The 17325-nt window shown below is 42.2% G+C and overlaps 1 protein-coding gene across 1 annotated transcript in view; it reads left to right on the top strand.

Annotated features, from left to right (window-relative positions):
- LOC126416757 (uncharacterized) overlaps positions 1-17325 on the top strand; it is a 79207-nt gene that overhangs the window by 11138 nt on the left and 50744 nt on the right. The window contains exon 2 of the mRNA XM_050084636.1: positions 8378-8524. Within this exon, the coding sequence (XP_049940593.1) occupies positions 8378-8524 (147 nt within the window). The remainder of the gene's footprint in view (positions 1-8377; positions 8525-17325) is intronic.

The raw sequence follows: 17325 nt of genomic DNA, 5'->3' as shown, positions 1-17325 counted from the left end.
GTTTTCTTCTTTTTCTAGTGGCTGTCAATGGTCTAGCTGCAACTGTGGGGTCTAAGGTGTCACGTGCCCCGTGTGTTGACTATTTTTCCATTTACTATTGCTCCCCAACTGTGGATGTTGCTGAATGCCATATAAAAGGCATAATCCTGGACTCTCATCCATCGCGTCGAGTTTTCAGTTGCCAAGATAATCATCATGCACTTCTGTTGCTGTCGTACTGTCCATCACAAACAGAACTCTGCATTGACGACTAGCTGCTCACTGTGGTGTTTGATCGCTTTCCGTGAGTGGTCTTTGGTGCTGGTTGACGTTACTTTCCCATCTTCGCCAATTTAAGTGAACACATTGGTCATTCCTTAATACTCTTCGCTGACTCAGTAACATTAGCTGCTGTACAAATCGCTCTATACTTTTGCCACTTTACAAAGCTCTGATTCTGTCCCGTCTTGAATATGGGAGTCTGGCATTTGACTCAGCATCGCTTTCAGCATTACGGGAGCCAACACACGACTGTGATGTCTGGCTTGCAACAGCTGCATCCCAAACCAGCACTGTGAACAGCCTATTCACAGAGGCTGGGGTTCTACACTACAGCTCATGGGCCAACAACCGCTGCTCTTCTACGCTACACACACTTGCTGCTCCCCTGAGCGTCTGAACTACCATGTCCTTTTTCCTGTTAGGGAGATCCACCTTCCACAAAAGCAGCTCAGGACTGGAGTCAAATCGCAGTTTGTAGATAGTGTCTCTTCTCTGAACAGCAACTTCCTTCACTGTCGCCTCTTGTCACGGAACAATCACGTAAGCCTCCACAGTGTGTACCACATCCTTAGATCTGTCTCAAATTGTACTTTAGACCGAGAGGTTCTTCTGATGCCATTGTTTTTCACCACCTATTCCTGGTCGTCCTTGCAGCATTTCCGACTGTGGAAGTGGTATGCATTGACGGCTCTATGGGAAACCAGTTTTGCCTACATACATGCAAGGTGCAGTAAACTACACTCCCCACTGCACAGACGCAGTACATTCAATGCAGAATTGGTGGCCATCACTCGATCCCTCAGTCATTTTCATTCTTGCACCAGCGAAACATTCTTAATCGGCAGTGACTTCCTAAATAGTCTTCAGACTATCAGTAAATGCTACCCTGGACACCTTTGGATGTAACTATCCAGAATTTTCTTTCTTACCTCCACCAACATGGATGGTCAGTCGTCTTTGTCTGGATTTCAGGTGATGTTGGGATCCCAAGGAACGAACTTGCTGACTGGTTGGCCAAGTTACCTACCACAATACCGACTTTGGTGATACGGTACCACAGACTTTTGGCCAACTCTGTGGCTCAGTTATTTGTGGCTTCAAACAAGGATTGGTGCACCCTGGGTTCTCCAAACGAACTGTGCGCAATAAATAGGACCACGACCAAGTCTCTAGCTTCCCAACACAGTTCTCGCAGGGAATCTACCTTTTTCTGTCACGTTCACATTGGCCACACCTGGCTGATCAATGGCCACATCCTACAACGTGAGTATCCACCCCACTGTCGATGTGGTGCCCTTCTAATGGTGGCCCTCATCTTAATAGCTGCCCCAATTTGGCTTCCACATGTCGAAACCTTAAACTTGTTCACACACAGCCTCTGGTGCTATTGGATGATACCATAGTGGCTAATTTGGTTTCACATTTCACCTGTTGGTGTCTACTTTCTCTCTGAAGACTATTCACAGCTTTACACGTGTAGTATGGAGGGTCTGATTACCTAATAGTTGAGTCCCTTTTCCCGTCAATCCAATCCAGTCCTAATAAATTCCCTGTAACTGAGGACCTACTCCTCGTCCGTGGGTATTACCTAGCAGCGATACTTTCCTCTTAGTGCACATTCCTAGTCTTCCCCATCTTGGCTGAAATGCGCTGCACATCATACCACCAATGTGAGTACGTATGTTCCTGGTATCGATACGAGTGAAAGTGGCTTTGTCAGTTAACAGTATTAACGGATTACTAAGCGATTTCAGATTAACGAAAGATAAAATGCCACTTACCTACGTTCGTCTCCTTCTTAAAGATGTTGCCTCAATCCTAAATGATAGGGACAGAGGCCATGCGTATATAATGTCCGCTATATTTTTATATGTGGAACACTGATACGTGTAACAATTCTGTGTGTGGTTGTTGGTGGAGTAAGTTGTATCAACTGAATGCTGCACGTTCAGATGATATAGATTGTTGGGCACCACCAGTTTCGCTCATTTTAGTGAAAAGACGAGTAAAGACCCTCGAAACTGGTGTTTTGGGGTTACGAAGTCGTCTAACACATTCTTCACAATTAACAGTAACGTTTCCATTACAAAACCCGTACAACAGTATCACATTGGCATACACACTATCTTTAACTTTGTGTGTCATGCTTTAATGCAATTGTAGAAAATATGAAATTGGGTTCAAAATATTTGCTTAAATACTTGGTGAACTCTTATTGACTTAATAGCAAATTATTTTATTTTAAAAATGGTACAAAGTCATTAAAATGCATACAATATGCAGAGACTTTTAAGTCCCGATAGAATTATACAGACGAAGTACGTAAAGATACTGAGAAGTTGCAGAAGAATCATACAGCTAGAATTATTGCTTCTGGTGAGACATAAAAACACTTCTCTTTTTAATTAACGTACACAAAAATTTTATGTTCTCAACCCTTTGAATATGGTGTACGTTCCAACTTAGTAGATGTGCAATGTTCACATCTGCCTCCTGAATTAACAAATGCTGGCCAGTAAGATCCTGTATTCTGGAAACGTAGATCGTTTGGTACGGAAAACGCTTTCTCTCTTTTCCTTGAAGCTGATAGAGGAGAATTTTTATCCTTTTTGGGCCTTCCCGGTTTCTGGCCATTTGCTTTCTAGGTGTGAGTAGACCAAGTGTAGTTGTGTTTGAAATCAATGGAAGTGTCCCTTCTACGTCACAATATGAAATATAGGAATAGACAAGGGTCATATCCACCACTGCATAAACCAGTCTGTGTCAATACTTCTTTGATTTTATGTTTCGTAAAGAGCAAATACTGTGGCAGCTTTAGCTACGCCACCCACGTGTTCATTATCATATTGTACAGCTATCAGTATCCTCACCTCAACTTTTGTCCCATCTTTGTGAGTTCTGGATGCACTGCATACTTCATTTCCATGATAATTTGAAAGAAAGTGAACAGCATGAGTGTTCATCCATACTCTGTGAAGTACTAGCGCATACGAGTACCTAAAGGGATACCAGTTTGAACATTTGCTTCATTGTCTGCCTCTTCCTCATTAGTACTTAGTACAGGTCCTGTAATATTTTGTGAAGTACAACACGCCTGAAGAGTTTTTACATTATTGTTCCGAGGAGTATCACGCATTATTTCATCTTCCCTGTCATCACTACATTAGAGGGTGTATCAACGCCATGTAAAAAATTTTCTAGTTCAGTGTGAATTTCTTCGTCTGTAAGACCTCTTCAGTAATAGGTAGCCACAGCCTGAAACGAAACAAAATCTCACTAAGTTCACTTATATTTTTAAGCCACGGTTATTTCTATTTAAAAAAAATGAAATGCTGTATTGTCCTTAACAAATATATATTTTAATTTACGGAAATCCCTAAAAGCAGAAAAAGCTGTGAAAGTCAAAGCAAAGCAATCGAAAGTCAGTGTAACCTCAGCTTGTGATGCCACTACCCTGACCTGACGGTACTGACAATGTCAACCATGTTGTCCGTTATAATTGAATATTGCAAGGATACTGTATTGAAATTTTATCAAAATTAAGATTAGTTGTATAAAGGCAACTACATAGAAACTATCACGTACCTCAGCTCACATATGAACCTTTACTTTTATTTACGTAACCTTGCAGCGTTACTTCACACACCAAGCAGCCATTTTCATTACAGCTACCCATATTTCAGGCTGATGTATAGGTTTGGAAATGATGTGCACACTTTACTCGGATCCCACGTAGCAAGTACAAACTGTATAGAGAAGGACCCGTCTATTATTATTTTCTCTCTCTCTCCCTCGCTCTCTCTCTCTCTTATACAGACACAATAATGTGGACAGTGGGCCTTCAGCAATTAGCACTGAAGCTATCGTTCCCAGGAAATGATCTTACTGACTGAAATATCGAACTATGCCTTTTGACATACTCTTATTTCACTTTCCCAGTGTCTCTCTTCTACTTAGCAAACTTAGAGACGTACTGATACTGGCAGAATGAGTTTTGAGTCGGCCCATGAAACGTGGATGGACCTACATTATTACCCTCATGCTAGGCGAAGTCGCAACAGCTTGGACTCACATCAGCTAACGCTGGCCTAAACGACCAACATCGGCCCACTCACCCCGCTACCAATGAGAAGGCTGCTGTTTGCCACTAGGACTCGGTTATTACCGTTGCACATGCATACAGGGCACTTCCCTCTCATGCCACATCCTACGTCAGCGAAAGAAGCGACGACAGTGCTCGACATCTGTATGTGCAATTGTGCAGCTACAAGCAGCAGCATCGGGTGACATGCCCTGGAGTCCTGCGTGCGGACGACAAACTCTGCTACAAGATCGGTTCGAGAGCAGACCAGCTGTTTCCATATAACCGCACCCATAAACTGTGGAATGTTGTAGCTCGAGAGTAAGGCAACAAAATAAGCTTTACTTAGGAGAATAAGGCGAGACTGCTGCGCTGTGCATGATATTTACAAAGGGAGAAATTTTCATGAAGAATCTCGTCATCTACGTCATCAACTACGAAGTCCACCAAACTCTTAGAATTTACGGACCTGAGTATATTTACATTCGATTATCTTATCAATGAATTAATAACGAGTATTTCTTATGTGATCACGCACTTTGAGCGGTTGATTAGCTTGGCAGAATGACTGACGACTGCAAGTAGAGGAAAGTGACTCACCATAGCAGGAGGTGTCTCGTTTATCAGTTGCCGGCACGGTAGCTCAGCATGTTTGGTCAGACGGCTGGCTGATCTGTGTAATTAAAAAAAAAAAAACAAAAAAAAACTGTGTAAAGCATTCAGTGATAAAGGCGTGTCTTGTGACGCCCGCCCAGACCAAATGCCGATGAGGAAAGGAAAATGGCTGTGGCATCTGTGACAAGTAATTTGCTTCATGGTAGGTCCTGGGTTGAACTCATCTACATTTTAAATTTTAGCTGGCTTAGCAACAATCCTATCGCTTGTTGTGTGTTCAAAATCGCATCTTTACTCTTTACGCAGCACCGCAAAGTACATTTTCATCTAATATAGTATGTTATTATCTGTAAGTGTATATATGCTTATCCCAGTGTATCACACGCGTTACACTGCAAATAAAACACATTGAACAATCAGGAAATTTTGCTGATATTTGATTGTTGGGAACATAATTCATCAGTAATCAACGTTAATGTGAAGTGCTTCGGTGAATCTGCACTACTGGCCATTAAAATTGATACACCACGAAGATGACGTGCTACAGACGCGAAATTTAACCGACAGGAACAAGATGCTGCGATATGCCAATGATTAGCTTTTCAGAGAATTCACACAAAGTTGGCGCCGGTGGCGACACCTACAACGTGCTGACATTAGGAAAGTTTCTAACCAATTTCTCATACACAAACAGCAGCTGACCGGCGTTGCCTGGTGAAACGTTGTTGTAATGCCTCGTCTAAGGAGGAGAAATTGTACTATCACGTTTCCGACTTTGATAAAGGTCGGATTGCAGCCTATCGCGAATGCGATTTATCGTATCGCGACATTGCTGCTCGCATTGGTCGAGATCCAATGACTGTTAGCAGAATATGGAATCGGTGGGTTCAGGAGGGTAATACGGAACGCCGTGCTGGATCCCAACGGACTCGTATCACTAGCAGTCGAGATGACAGGCATCTTATCCGCATGGCTGTAACGGATCGTGCAGCCACGTCTCGATCCCTGAGTCAACAGATGGGGTCGTTTGCAAGGCAACAACCATCTGCACGAACAGTTCGACGACGTTTGCAGCAGCATGGACTATCAGCTCGGAGACCATGGCTGCGGTTACCCTTGACGCTGCATCACAGACAGGAGCGCCTGCAATGGTGTACTCAACGACGAACCTGGGTGCACGAATGGCAAAACGTTATTTTTTCTGATGAATCCAGGTTCTGTTCACAGCATCATGATGGTCGCATCCGTGTTTGGCGACATCGCGGTGAATGCACATTGGAAGCGTGTATTCATCATCACCATACTGGCGTATCACCCGGCATGATGGTATGGGGTGCCATTGGTTACACGTCTCGGTCACCTCTTGTTCGCATTGACGGCACTTTGAACAGTGGACGTTACATTTCAGATGTGTTACGACCCGCGGCTCTAACCTTCATTCGATCCCTGCGAAACCTTACATTTCAGCACGATAACGCACGACCGCATGTTGCAGGTCCTGTACGGGCCTTTCTGGATACAGAAAATGTTCGACTGCTACCCTGGCCAGCACTTTCTCCAGATCTCTCACCAATTGAAAACGTCTGGTCAATGATGGCCGAACAACTAGCTCGTCACATTACGCCAGTCACTACTCTTGATGAACTGTGGTATCGTGTTGAGGCTGTATGGGCAGCTGTACCTGTACACGCCATCCAAGCTCTGTTTGATTCAATGCCCAGGCGTATCAAGGTCGTTATTGCGGCCAGAGGTGGTTGTTCTGGGTACTGATTTCTCAGGATCTATGCACCCAAATTGCGTGAAAATGTAATCACATGTCAGTTCTAGTATAATATATTTGTCCAATGAATACCCGTTTATCATCTGCATTTCTTCTTGGTGTAGCAATTTTAATGGCCAGTAGTGTAAATAATCTGGATAAATAAATCAGAATACTTTTCTTTAAAGAAAGGTCACTATTTTGTGAAAAGATTTGTCTAAAATTAAGAAATAAAATTGGTGAGAGAAACATCTGGTGCACCTCATTTACTCTACATCATTTAGGGCGTCTTTCTCAGGCAAGTCAAATGTTTCTATAACATATCTTATTTCTTTCTTTTAGCCAAATCGTTTCACACAAAATTTGACCATTTCTCCTTTGCCATCCTACTGTCTCCTGTTCTCGAAGTGTCCTAAATTTAATATTTGATTCGATGGAAGCCTTTTTGAAGGCTAAATATCACATCTATGTGTGTTTTTATGCAAAAACTAGCTTCAACTTGAAGAGGTGACCTTTTTGATGCTTCAGCTACGTGGGTATCAGCATCTGTTCGTGAAATATTTCAGTATTCCCTCAACTCACCAAGTTTTTCTGATTTTTGCTGATTACTTTACTTTCAACTTTTTGTGGAAAACTATATCTCACGCTCGGTGGTCAATATGCTCATTTCCCAGACTTCGTTTAGCTAAGAAATTTCAGAAAAAAACCCAATGTGTAATTTATATGGAGTCTTATTTCCGCTCCACTCAAACATGTAACCATACGTTTCAAGTGTTAATCTTAGAGGAAATATGTGTCTCTTTGCCTGCTAGCATTTGCAGTAAACGTTGTTTCGACATCCTGAAAGGTTTACGAAATGTTACGATTTTTACAACCACATGATTTTCGATGTATAGGGATGGAATCGGGTCACTGCGCGTGACCAATCATCCAGGTGTAAAACCCCGAGAACAAAGACATATAGTTCGGTTCTCAGGTTTAAACAAAATTTCTGTATGTTGGCTACATTTGATATGCAGATATGTATGACGTAAAATGAACTATTTGCAAAGTCAACACAATGCGTTTTTACCTCTGCAAATTCATAAAAATTTCTTACAGTTATTTACTTAGTTTCATTCAGATCAGTAACTATGATGAAAACGTTAAGAAATTCAGTCCTTCATCAAGTGAAAATATGTAAGATGCAAAACAATCAATTTTTTCATCAAATAGTTTTTTTTAAATCAAATGATAAGTATCTCATGGCAGCTGGCGCGTCTTTTCCAGCACTCCGCGAAGAAGGGTCATAGCTATCACTGTCCCTCTTACACGTGCTGCAGTGGCTAGATTCAAACACGTTTGAATTCAAATGTCGCCAGTTATAGCGAATGACCCGCAGTGGCATGGACGTTGCCGACTTAGCTGTAACTAGGGGGCGTGTTTTGTCGCCTGAAGCTGTCGCGCGCTGTTAGTTGCTTCAGTCGCCTTACAGTGTTTCTCACTCCTCTGACAGCAGACGTCTTGCTGTTTTACTGAATATGTGAGAACATTTCTTGGGAAAGTTAGGCTCCGAGTTCCAGTCCTGCTTCAACATACAAATTTGATCTCGCTTATCTGGAGGCTAGCTTAGCAGGTTATGTACAACTACAGTCTGCTAGTGTACTGGTCCTTGCCATCAGCCGCTGCTGGTGGAGGTGGAGGAACGGCTTGTGGAGACTGCTGAGGTGGTCCCCCAGGAAGTGTCCGCCTCCTGCTACCGCCTGCTGGCGCAGTGCTACTCCACCAAGAAAGACCTGACTCGCTACCAGGACGCCGCGCTCAAGCAAGTACCAGCAAACACCAAGGGCTGCCGCATCCGCTGATTCATTTCTCTGACTTCCCATATGTCCTGGCAGCCAGCGGGACGACACTGCATTCATCAGCCTCTACAGGCGGAGATGGGAGTCTCGCGTATTCACAGAATCACCAAAGACTTCGGAGGCGGTGCCGTTTTGCTGGGTACCAGAACACAGGGGAACTCAAGGAAATGACTTAGTTGATGTGGCAACCAAGAAACCGTTTACTCTAATTTATGGGTCAGTGTGCCGCCTCCACACTTGCTCTAACACCACTGTTGAGATACAGGGTTATGCTCCAGTGGGAAGAATAGTGGCTGGAAGTGACGGAGAATAAGCTCAAGCAGGTAAAATCAAATACTTGGTCGTAGCGTACCTCCTGCTGGCCACTACGGCAAAGTGAAATCCTTCTCATTCTACTAACGATAGTTCACTGTGGAATGACATATGCCTTTCTGATCTGGCAAGAGACCCTTCCAGTTTGCGTTACCTGATGTGTACAGATGGCAGCTGAGTTTATTTTGTATTAGACAAGAGGGACAGGCTAGTTTACTTCATCTGCTGTCTGTGTATTTTAACACACGATGTACCACTTTTAATATTTTATGAAATGTCGATTGGTTGCTAAATTATTAGAGAGAACATTTTACTATATCATTGGAGTGTCTAGGTAATCATTGGTACTTTGTAAGTGAACTGCCAGCTACACTTTCCTAGTTTAGCCTTTACCATATAATTCAGTTAGGAAATTAACGGCGCATTTTAACTCTGATCAACATAACAAATTTACGTCATGTGTGCTCCGATGTGATTGGGTGAATGTGAAAGAAAATGCAAGCGAATCATTGGTATTTCACCTGAGTTTGTGTTACATGCATTTTTAGTGTTACCTTATAGCTACATTTGTCTAGTGCTATTTTAGCAGTTGCGGTAGGGAGAAAGTTGCTCAAAGCTCAAAACAATTGGAAAACGTAGAATGAAATATATTAATAGGTTAAACATGAAGATTTGCTCATATATTCCTAGAAGTAAGTGGTTGGATCGACTATATCTCTAGAAATATTAGAGACTCGTCTTCATTGTGCAGTTCACAAAACATCAAAGTTATTGGGTAACGAACAGACCTTAGCCTGATGTTACTGTGAGAGGCTGATGACCTCTTATTGGAGGAAACTAGTAAACTGAATTAGAAGAACTGCACTTCTTTCCTTGTATAGAAGTCCTGATTCCACAAGTAGCAAAATACAAGCAGCAAAACTAAACAATTTCCGCAATTTACTGACGTAAGAACCAAAGATTGATTCTCTGATGGAACTTCGGAACTTTGTGAAGAGGCATTGAACCCCATGTCATGATGAAAGCTGATGGCAACGAAAAACTTTTGGGCTCAAAGTCAAAGATAAAATTGTGATTCTTCCAATGGAAAACTCAAATGTCGTATATACAGGATGCAGGAAGTTATAATAATATCATTTCTCTTTTTTGTTTCTTTTTTCTAATGTGCCACAATGATCACAAACATATAATGAACTGGTTAGCGATTCGGTACTATGACTTTCAACCTACGGTATAAAATCTAAGTTGCACACATCAAAAAGCAAATGTTATTACCACCAACTTCTTTCGATAGACCTGATCTTATGCTGCTCTTGTCACCCTTGCATTGGTCATTTCTTGCAATACTGCTTCCTGCATACGAGTATTCCTTTAATTCTTCTACTTTACTCATATCTTCGTCAAATTTGATTTGTAAGTGCTTATAATTCTTATATTAAAAACCTAGCAAACTCATTTTTATGGTTCCTCCGGTTCCTAGGATAAGTAAATTCTCCATCTTAAACAGGCTTCTTTTAAGCCTCTCTCTGTTCTTCAGCCACAAAGGCAATGTCCTGTGCAGTCTTACTGTCACAGTGCATTCTCCGTTCACTTCTACTCATTTTGCACACTTTCGGAAGAAATGGTTTCAAGGCCCTATTCAGCTATTCTTTTCCATTGTTTTACTGAAATATTTCTGTCGAATGCCGCATAAATTCCTCAATAAGTGATTTATTTCCCAATCCTAGTCCAGTACGAGTTCCTGTCAACGGAACTTTTCACTATCCTTTCCTCTGTCCTCAAAACACAAGTTAAACAACAGTTCCGTAATCCACTCAACTCCCTTAGAATCTCTCTTAACACAAAATTATTATTCTTATAAACACTTGCTTTTCTTACCTATTGGAATTTCTCGTTGTCCATCGATCTGTTTTTTATTCATTTACCTACCTATTTTTTTCATGAGAAATACGGGCAGCGAATAATGAAAATAATGGCTATCTGGAAATAATGTCAGAAAAGCCATACAAAGCCTTTTCCTTTATAACGAAAGAGAAGGCACCTGGAGGCGGTTAGGTTGATGCTGGAGGCAAAGTAAAATAGAATAAACTTGAAAATCTATTTACAGAATATCGCGGAAGAAGAGAATTTTCCAAAACTGGAATAATGCTGTAAATGTTGTAGTTCGCAAGGAAACACACAGGCAAAACACTAAAAATATGCACACGACAGTGTTATACGCATCATACTTAAGATACCCAGTAAATTATTAAAAACTGTTCTGAAGAAACTGCATATCTATAAAGCATTGAAAGCAACTGTCTTTAATGGGGGAACCACTGCCAAGTCGTGAAGGAAACTACGGAATGGGGCAATGAGTGTGAATTATTAGTTTTTCTGAGATTCATAGATTATCCGACAGCTTTTAAGTCAGTTCGAACAAAATCTGGACCAACATCCCTTGGGAAGCGATGTATTGATTCAACTTATGTTAGCACCCTGAAGAATTTACCCATCATTGCTCCACTACACATCATCAGATTAACAGAAATTCATAAGACGGTAAATACTGGAGTGCCTACATTGCAAACAATAACTTTTACACATTCGTGTGTTACTAACGACGTGTCCCTTTATTATCTCGCCTCCTGACAAAATAGCATTAATCCTAGAAAATCTAATGGTATCAACTCATGTTCTACAACTGCATCAGAGGATACTTCAGGCAAACGTACGACTTAGCGAACGGAGACCAGACAGTGTTACACCATAATGAACACAAACCAAATGGCAATACATTGTTTGACTCTTTTCATCTCAATAGTCACTCACCAAGGAGAAATGAATCTCCTTTTTAGGAACTTCAGAAGTTCATGAGGTGGCTACTCAACACATTGTGACAACTATATGTATGCGACAAAATTCTTTCTTCTGGTCAACTTCTTTTAGACATCGGAGCGTCTAACGTGAAACTTAAGTTACCTCCTTTTGCACAACAACAAGATACCAAAGATAATAGCCGACTTTTTTTATAAATGAAACAGTGTGATCTAGCACCCAGTAATTCCTTCCCTAAAAAGGAAAGTTCCAAGTGCTGAGTGTCAGTCCCCAAAAAGTGTGATTCTGTAGAATGGAAAAGTGCATAAACATCCCGGAGAATATTTACAGTAAAATGTCAAATACAGTCTAACTTTTACTTTCCGCCATGATCCTCCGTGCACAGGCGTAACAAAAGTGTGCAACTAACACTCCTGGACACATTTCGCACCTGTATAACAAGAAAATATGTTATATAAGCACTGGTTCACAAACTCTTCATTTTCAGATTAAAATTCATTTTCTACAAATCTTCATACTGCGTCAGGTTGTAATGGTTTTGCATTTTCGATCAGACATCAATGATTTAACATGCATTGTTGATTAGGCCAAAATTCCATCACCTAATCAGCTAAGACTATGTGTCCTATTGCCAGTCATGTTAAAGTCTTGATAACATGATATTAAGAACTTTCTCAATTTGTTTGATTGATTTTGTTCTTGTAGCTTGAATTATTGTCTTTGAGGAATCGGCAATTTGCAGATTCAGCTGTTAAAGCAATATGGCCGTGCTAGCAGTCGTTCACAGCTACCGCTTGATCGTGTGCCGTAATTCGGGCAATCTACCCACACAATTATTAACGACCTTCCAGCACTTTACGCACCCATTTATTAACGACACCCTGGCACTTAAAGCGCCCACCTATTAACTACCCTTTCAATACTTAATGCCCCCAGCAGCAGAGGATATTTCTTGCCCGTGCATTCAGATTTTTAAGTTGGCGACGTTCTTGGAATGGCCTTCAATAACAACAAATTGAGTTTGTTCGCAAATCTGATTTCATTAAACGGCATGAAATTTAGAAAAGCCAGTGCCACAACATACTCGAATGTTCCCATACATCCGAGTTCGACAATAATGCTGGAAACTGATTTCCAAACATTAAAAAAAGTGGACCTTCTACATTCACAGACTAAAGGTTAGTACACTTACACAAATTACTATTTTACACCACAGAAGTTAAATGTACTTCAGTGGTTGTCACGTTTGCGCTATTGTAGCTGTTAACTTGCTCAAAAACTTTCCTGTTGCTGATATTATGGCGAAGTTAATTCACAACCAAAGATACTGCACACTTTTTTTAGAAAGCATTACAAAATTCAGGTGGCAAAAATATCTTACTAGATATGCAAGTGAAGTTGACAAAAAGGTACTGTATTTTAGCAAAATAACGAGTCTTTACATAACTTTAAGCAATACACCACTAAATCACTGAGCACTTGTCTGAGTTGTTCTTATGGTGCTGCAATAAAACTCATCTACCTTTATTAACGTTGTAACTACCCGATGTTTTCAGCGGCGTCGAGCGTCCTGTAGACTCCTCTCCTTCTCTTTTCTGGAATTCATCATTCTTGATGGCACATTGTTGGAATGGAAGGAATTCCAGGTGTCAAATCGGCTTTCCTTTATATTGGAATGAAGCTTGCAGAAAAAAAATGCCAAATATTCTCTGAATTTCAAAAATGTATTGACTCATTTCAGAAGTCCACCATGTGTCTACGGAACCTCGTCAAGTGGCACTGTTGTAGAAATTTTTCGCCTACTTCGTTACCAGGTTGCACCACCCAATGTGGAACCAATATTCTAACAGTTTTCTGCCTCTTTAATGATGAACATTTCACCACATTCCTGGCTGCGTACCTTCCTACCAATTTTTGGATTCAGAATCTGTTTTCAACCTCTGAAAAGTTAGTGACACGGTAAAGAGTCCCCGTAACCCGCATACGTGCTGCTCAACCTTGTTACAACGCTGATTGCATACGTGCGTATGCAATCACAATCACCAACACTGTTTCACATATCTTTACACTACGAGAAGACTCATTCCATTCTGGCAATGTAATAGACACAGAACTAAATTTACCAGTTTGTCTGTCACTTAGATTAATTCAGTGAAATTGGGTAGTCAACACGCATTATTATGTCTGCAGCCAACATGTGATGTGTTTCCTACCGACCACCGACCTTTCCTCCCTGCCACAGACTATGTTGCCCCTTACCCCAAAGACAAGCGGCTTCTCCCTAAGAAGACGGCCCCCATTGGCTGTGATTATCTCTTTCTGACGGGTTTTTCTATTAACTTGTTCCTTTCAATTTCCATTTACATTTCACTCTATTTCAGAAATTCAAAGAGGTCTCCACACTATGTCTACCAGTCATCAGTCACTCTGGAACAAGACCTTATATGGGCCCAAGGAAGACGACACAGCTTCACTCAGAACAAGCGTCGTAAGATTTCTCCATACCTCGAAACTGAACGTACCGAAAATAAAAAAGGTTTTTTTTGCATGCACCATATTCGTTAGCAAACTCTTGTGACAGCCAGAGCGAGAGCACCAGCAGCAGCGAGTACTGTTTGTATAAAGCGTTTATTTTGCATTTTGTTTACGACCTTCCACTAAGGAAGGGATTCTATTTGTGTTTATCTGCTCTGCATAGTAACTAACAGTTCTTGATAAAACTTTACGTAGTTTTCGTGTTAGATTTCTTAGTGTTTTCTTGATCGTTTAGAACAGAAAGCGCCCTAAAACCGTCTTTTGTTTGTTTCGCGGCCGTTAGCCACTAGTCACTTGAATCAGCAGTTGTCTTGTGACAGCCAGAGCGAGAGCACCAGCAGCAGCGAGTACTGTTTGTATAAAGCGTTTATTTTGCATTTTGTTTACGACCTTCCACTAAGGAAGGGATTCTATTTGTGTTTATCTGCTCTGCATAGTAACTAACAGTTCTTGATAAAACTTTACGTAGTTTTCGTGTTAGATTTCTTAGTGTTTTCTTGATCGTTTAGAACAGAAAGCGCCCTAAAACCGTCTTTTGTTTGTTTCGCGGCCGTTAGCCACTAGTCACTTGAATCAGCAGTTGTCTTGTGACAGCCAGAGCGAGAGCACCAGCAGCAGCGAGTACTGTTTGTATAAAGCGTTTTTGTACTTATTTGCTGCGCTTAGCTTTTAAATAGTTTTTCTGGGAAAACCTAGCGTAGTTTTCGCGTCTCGTATTTCAGTGAGTGTTTCTTGATTATCATAGTAGCTCATAAGAAGATTATCTTGGGAATTTGTCACCGTATAGAGTAGGGTAAACAGTCATGTGTAGGGACTGTGGTTGTTGTGAGCGGACGCAAGGAGAATTGGCCACTCTTCGGGGGCAGGTGGAGGCTTTGTCTGTTAGGCTCATCGAGCTCGAGGCGCAGGCGTCGGCTCGTAGTGGCGTTGGGGCAACTGTGGTGAGACCTATGCCTACTTCGGTGGCCTTGGAATCACATGGAACCCCTGATGTCGCTGCGTCTTCCGGCAGTGAGCATCTTACCGGTCAGCCATCACTCCAGGGTGAATGGCGGACAGTGGTGGGCTCACGCGTGCCTGGCCGAAAGGCGAAGGTGGGATCTGGCCGCGTGGCAGCTGCCTTACCCCTTTCCAACAGGTACGGGGTGCTTCCTAGTGGTGATGACATCGTTTCCGAGCCACCACAGGATGCCTCGCCTGTTGGGCCAGTGGCCGATTCTCCGGCAAGGTCCCGACAGTCACAGAGGGCGGGCCTATTAGTTATAGGGAGCTCCAACGTTAGGCGGGTTATGGAGCCCCTCAGGAAAATAGCGGGTAGGTCGGGGAAGAATGCCAGTGTGCACTCGGTGTGCTTGCCGGGGGGTCTCGTCCGTAATGTGGAGGAGGCCCTTCCGGCAGCTATTGAACGCACTGGGTGTGACCGGCTGCAGATAGTAGCACATGTCGGAACGAATGACGCCTGCCGCTTGGGTTCTGAGGCCATCCTTGGTTCCTTCCGGCGGCTGGCTGATTTGGTGAAGACAACCAGCATCGCACGCGGAGTGCAAGCTGAGCTTAATATCTGCAGCATAGTGCCCAGAGTCGATCGCGGTCCTCTGGTTTGGAGCCGTGTGGAGGGTCTAAACCAGAGGCTCAGACGACTCTGCGACTATAATGGTTGCAAATTCATCGACCTCCGTTATTGGGTGGAGAACTGTAGGGCCCCCCTAGACAGGTCAGGCGTGCACTACACACCGGAAGCAGCTACTAGGGTAGCAGAGTACGTGTGGCGTGCACACGGGGGTTTTTTAGGTTAGAGGGACCCCCCCTTGGGCGAAACGATAAAATACCTGACGGCTTACCAGAGAGGACATTATCATCGTTGATAAAGAACGTCCGTCCTCAGAGACCAAAAACAGGAAAAGTTAACGTAATATTGGTAAACTGCAGGAGTATCCAGGGCAAGGTTCCTGAATTAGTATCTCTTATTGAAGGAAATAGTGCGCATATAGTATTAGGAACGGAAAGTTGGTTAAAACCGGAAGTGAACAGTAACGAAATCCTAGACACAGAATGGAATATATACCGCAAGGATAGGATAAACGCCAATGGTGGAGGAGTATTTATAGCAGTAAAGAATTCAATAATATCCAGTGAAGTTATTAGCGAATGCGAATGTGAAATAATCTGGGTTAAGTTAAGTATCAAAGGTGGGTCAGATATGATAGTCGGATGCTTCTATAGACCACCTGCATCAGCAACCGTAGTAGTTGAGCGCCTCAGAGAGAACCTGCAGAACGTCGTGAAGAAGTTTCGTGATCATACTATTGTAATAGGGGGAGACTTCAATCTACCAGGTATAGAATGGGATAGTCACACAATCAGAACTGGAGCCAGGGACAGAGACTCTTGTGACATTATCCTGACTGCCTTGTCCGAGAATTACTTCGAGCAGATAGTTAGAGAACCAACTCGTGAAGCTAACGTTTTAGACCTCATAGCAACAAATAGACCGGAACTTTTCGACTCAGTGAATGTAGAAGAGGGTATCAGTGATCATAAGTCAGTGGTTGCATCAATGACTACAAGTGTAATAAGAAATGCCAAGAAAGGAAGGAAAATATATTTGCTTAACAAGAGTGATAGGGCACAAATCGCAGAATATCTGAGTGACCACCATCAAACGTTCATTTCTGAGGAAGAGGATGTGGAACAAAAATGGAAAAAATTCAGAAACATCGTCCAGTACGCCTTAGATATGTTCGTACCGACTAAGGTCCAAAGCGAGGGGAAAGATCCACCGTGGTATAACAATCATGTACGAAAGGTACTACGGAAACAAAGAAAGCTTCATCATAGGTTTAAGAGTAGTCGAATCATAGCTGATAAGGAAAAGCTGAACGAAGCGAAAAAGAGCGTAAAGAGAGCAATGAGAGAAGCATTCAACGAATTCGAACATAAAACATTGGCAAACAATCTAAACAAGAACCCTAAAAAGTTTTGGTCATATGTAAAATCGGTAAGCGGATCTAAATCCCCTATTCAGTCACTCGTTGACCACGATGGCACCGAAACAGAGGACGACCGAAGAAAGGCAGAAATACTGAATTCAGTGTTCCGAAACT

The sequence above is a fragment of the Schistocerca serialis genome, chromosome 1 (assembly GCF_023864345.2).
Source record: "Schistocerca serialis cubense isolate TAMUIC-IGC-003099 chromosome 1, iqSchSeri2.2, whole genome shotgun sequence".
Taxonomy (NCBI): domain Eukaryota; kingdom Metazoa; phylum Arthropoda; class Insecta; order Orthoptera; family Acrididae; genus Schistocerca; species Schistocerca serialis.
Note: the sequence above shows the minus strand (reverse complement) of the source record. Positions and strands in the feature narration are given on the sequence as shown.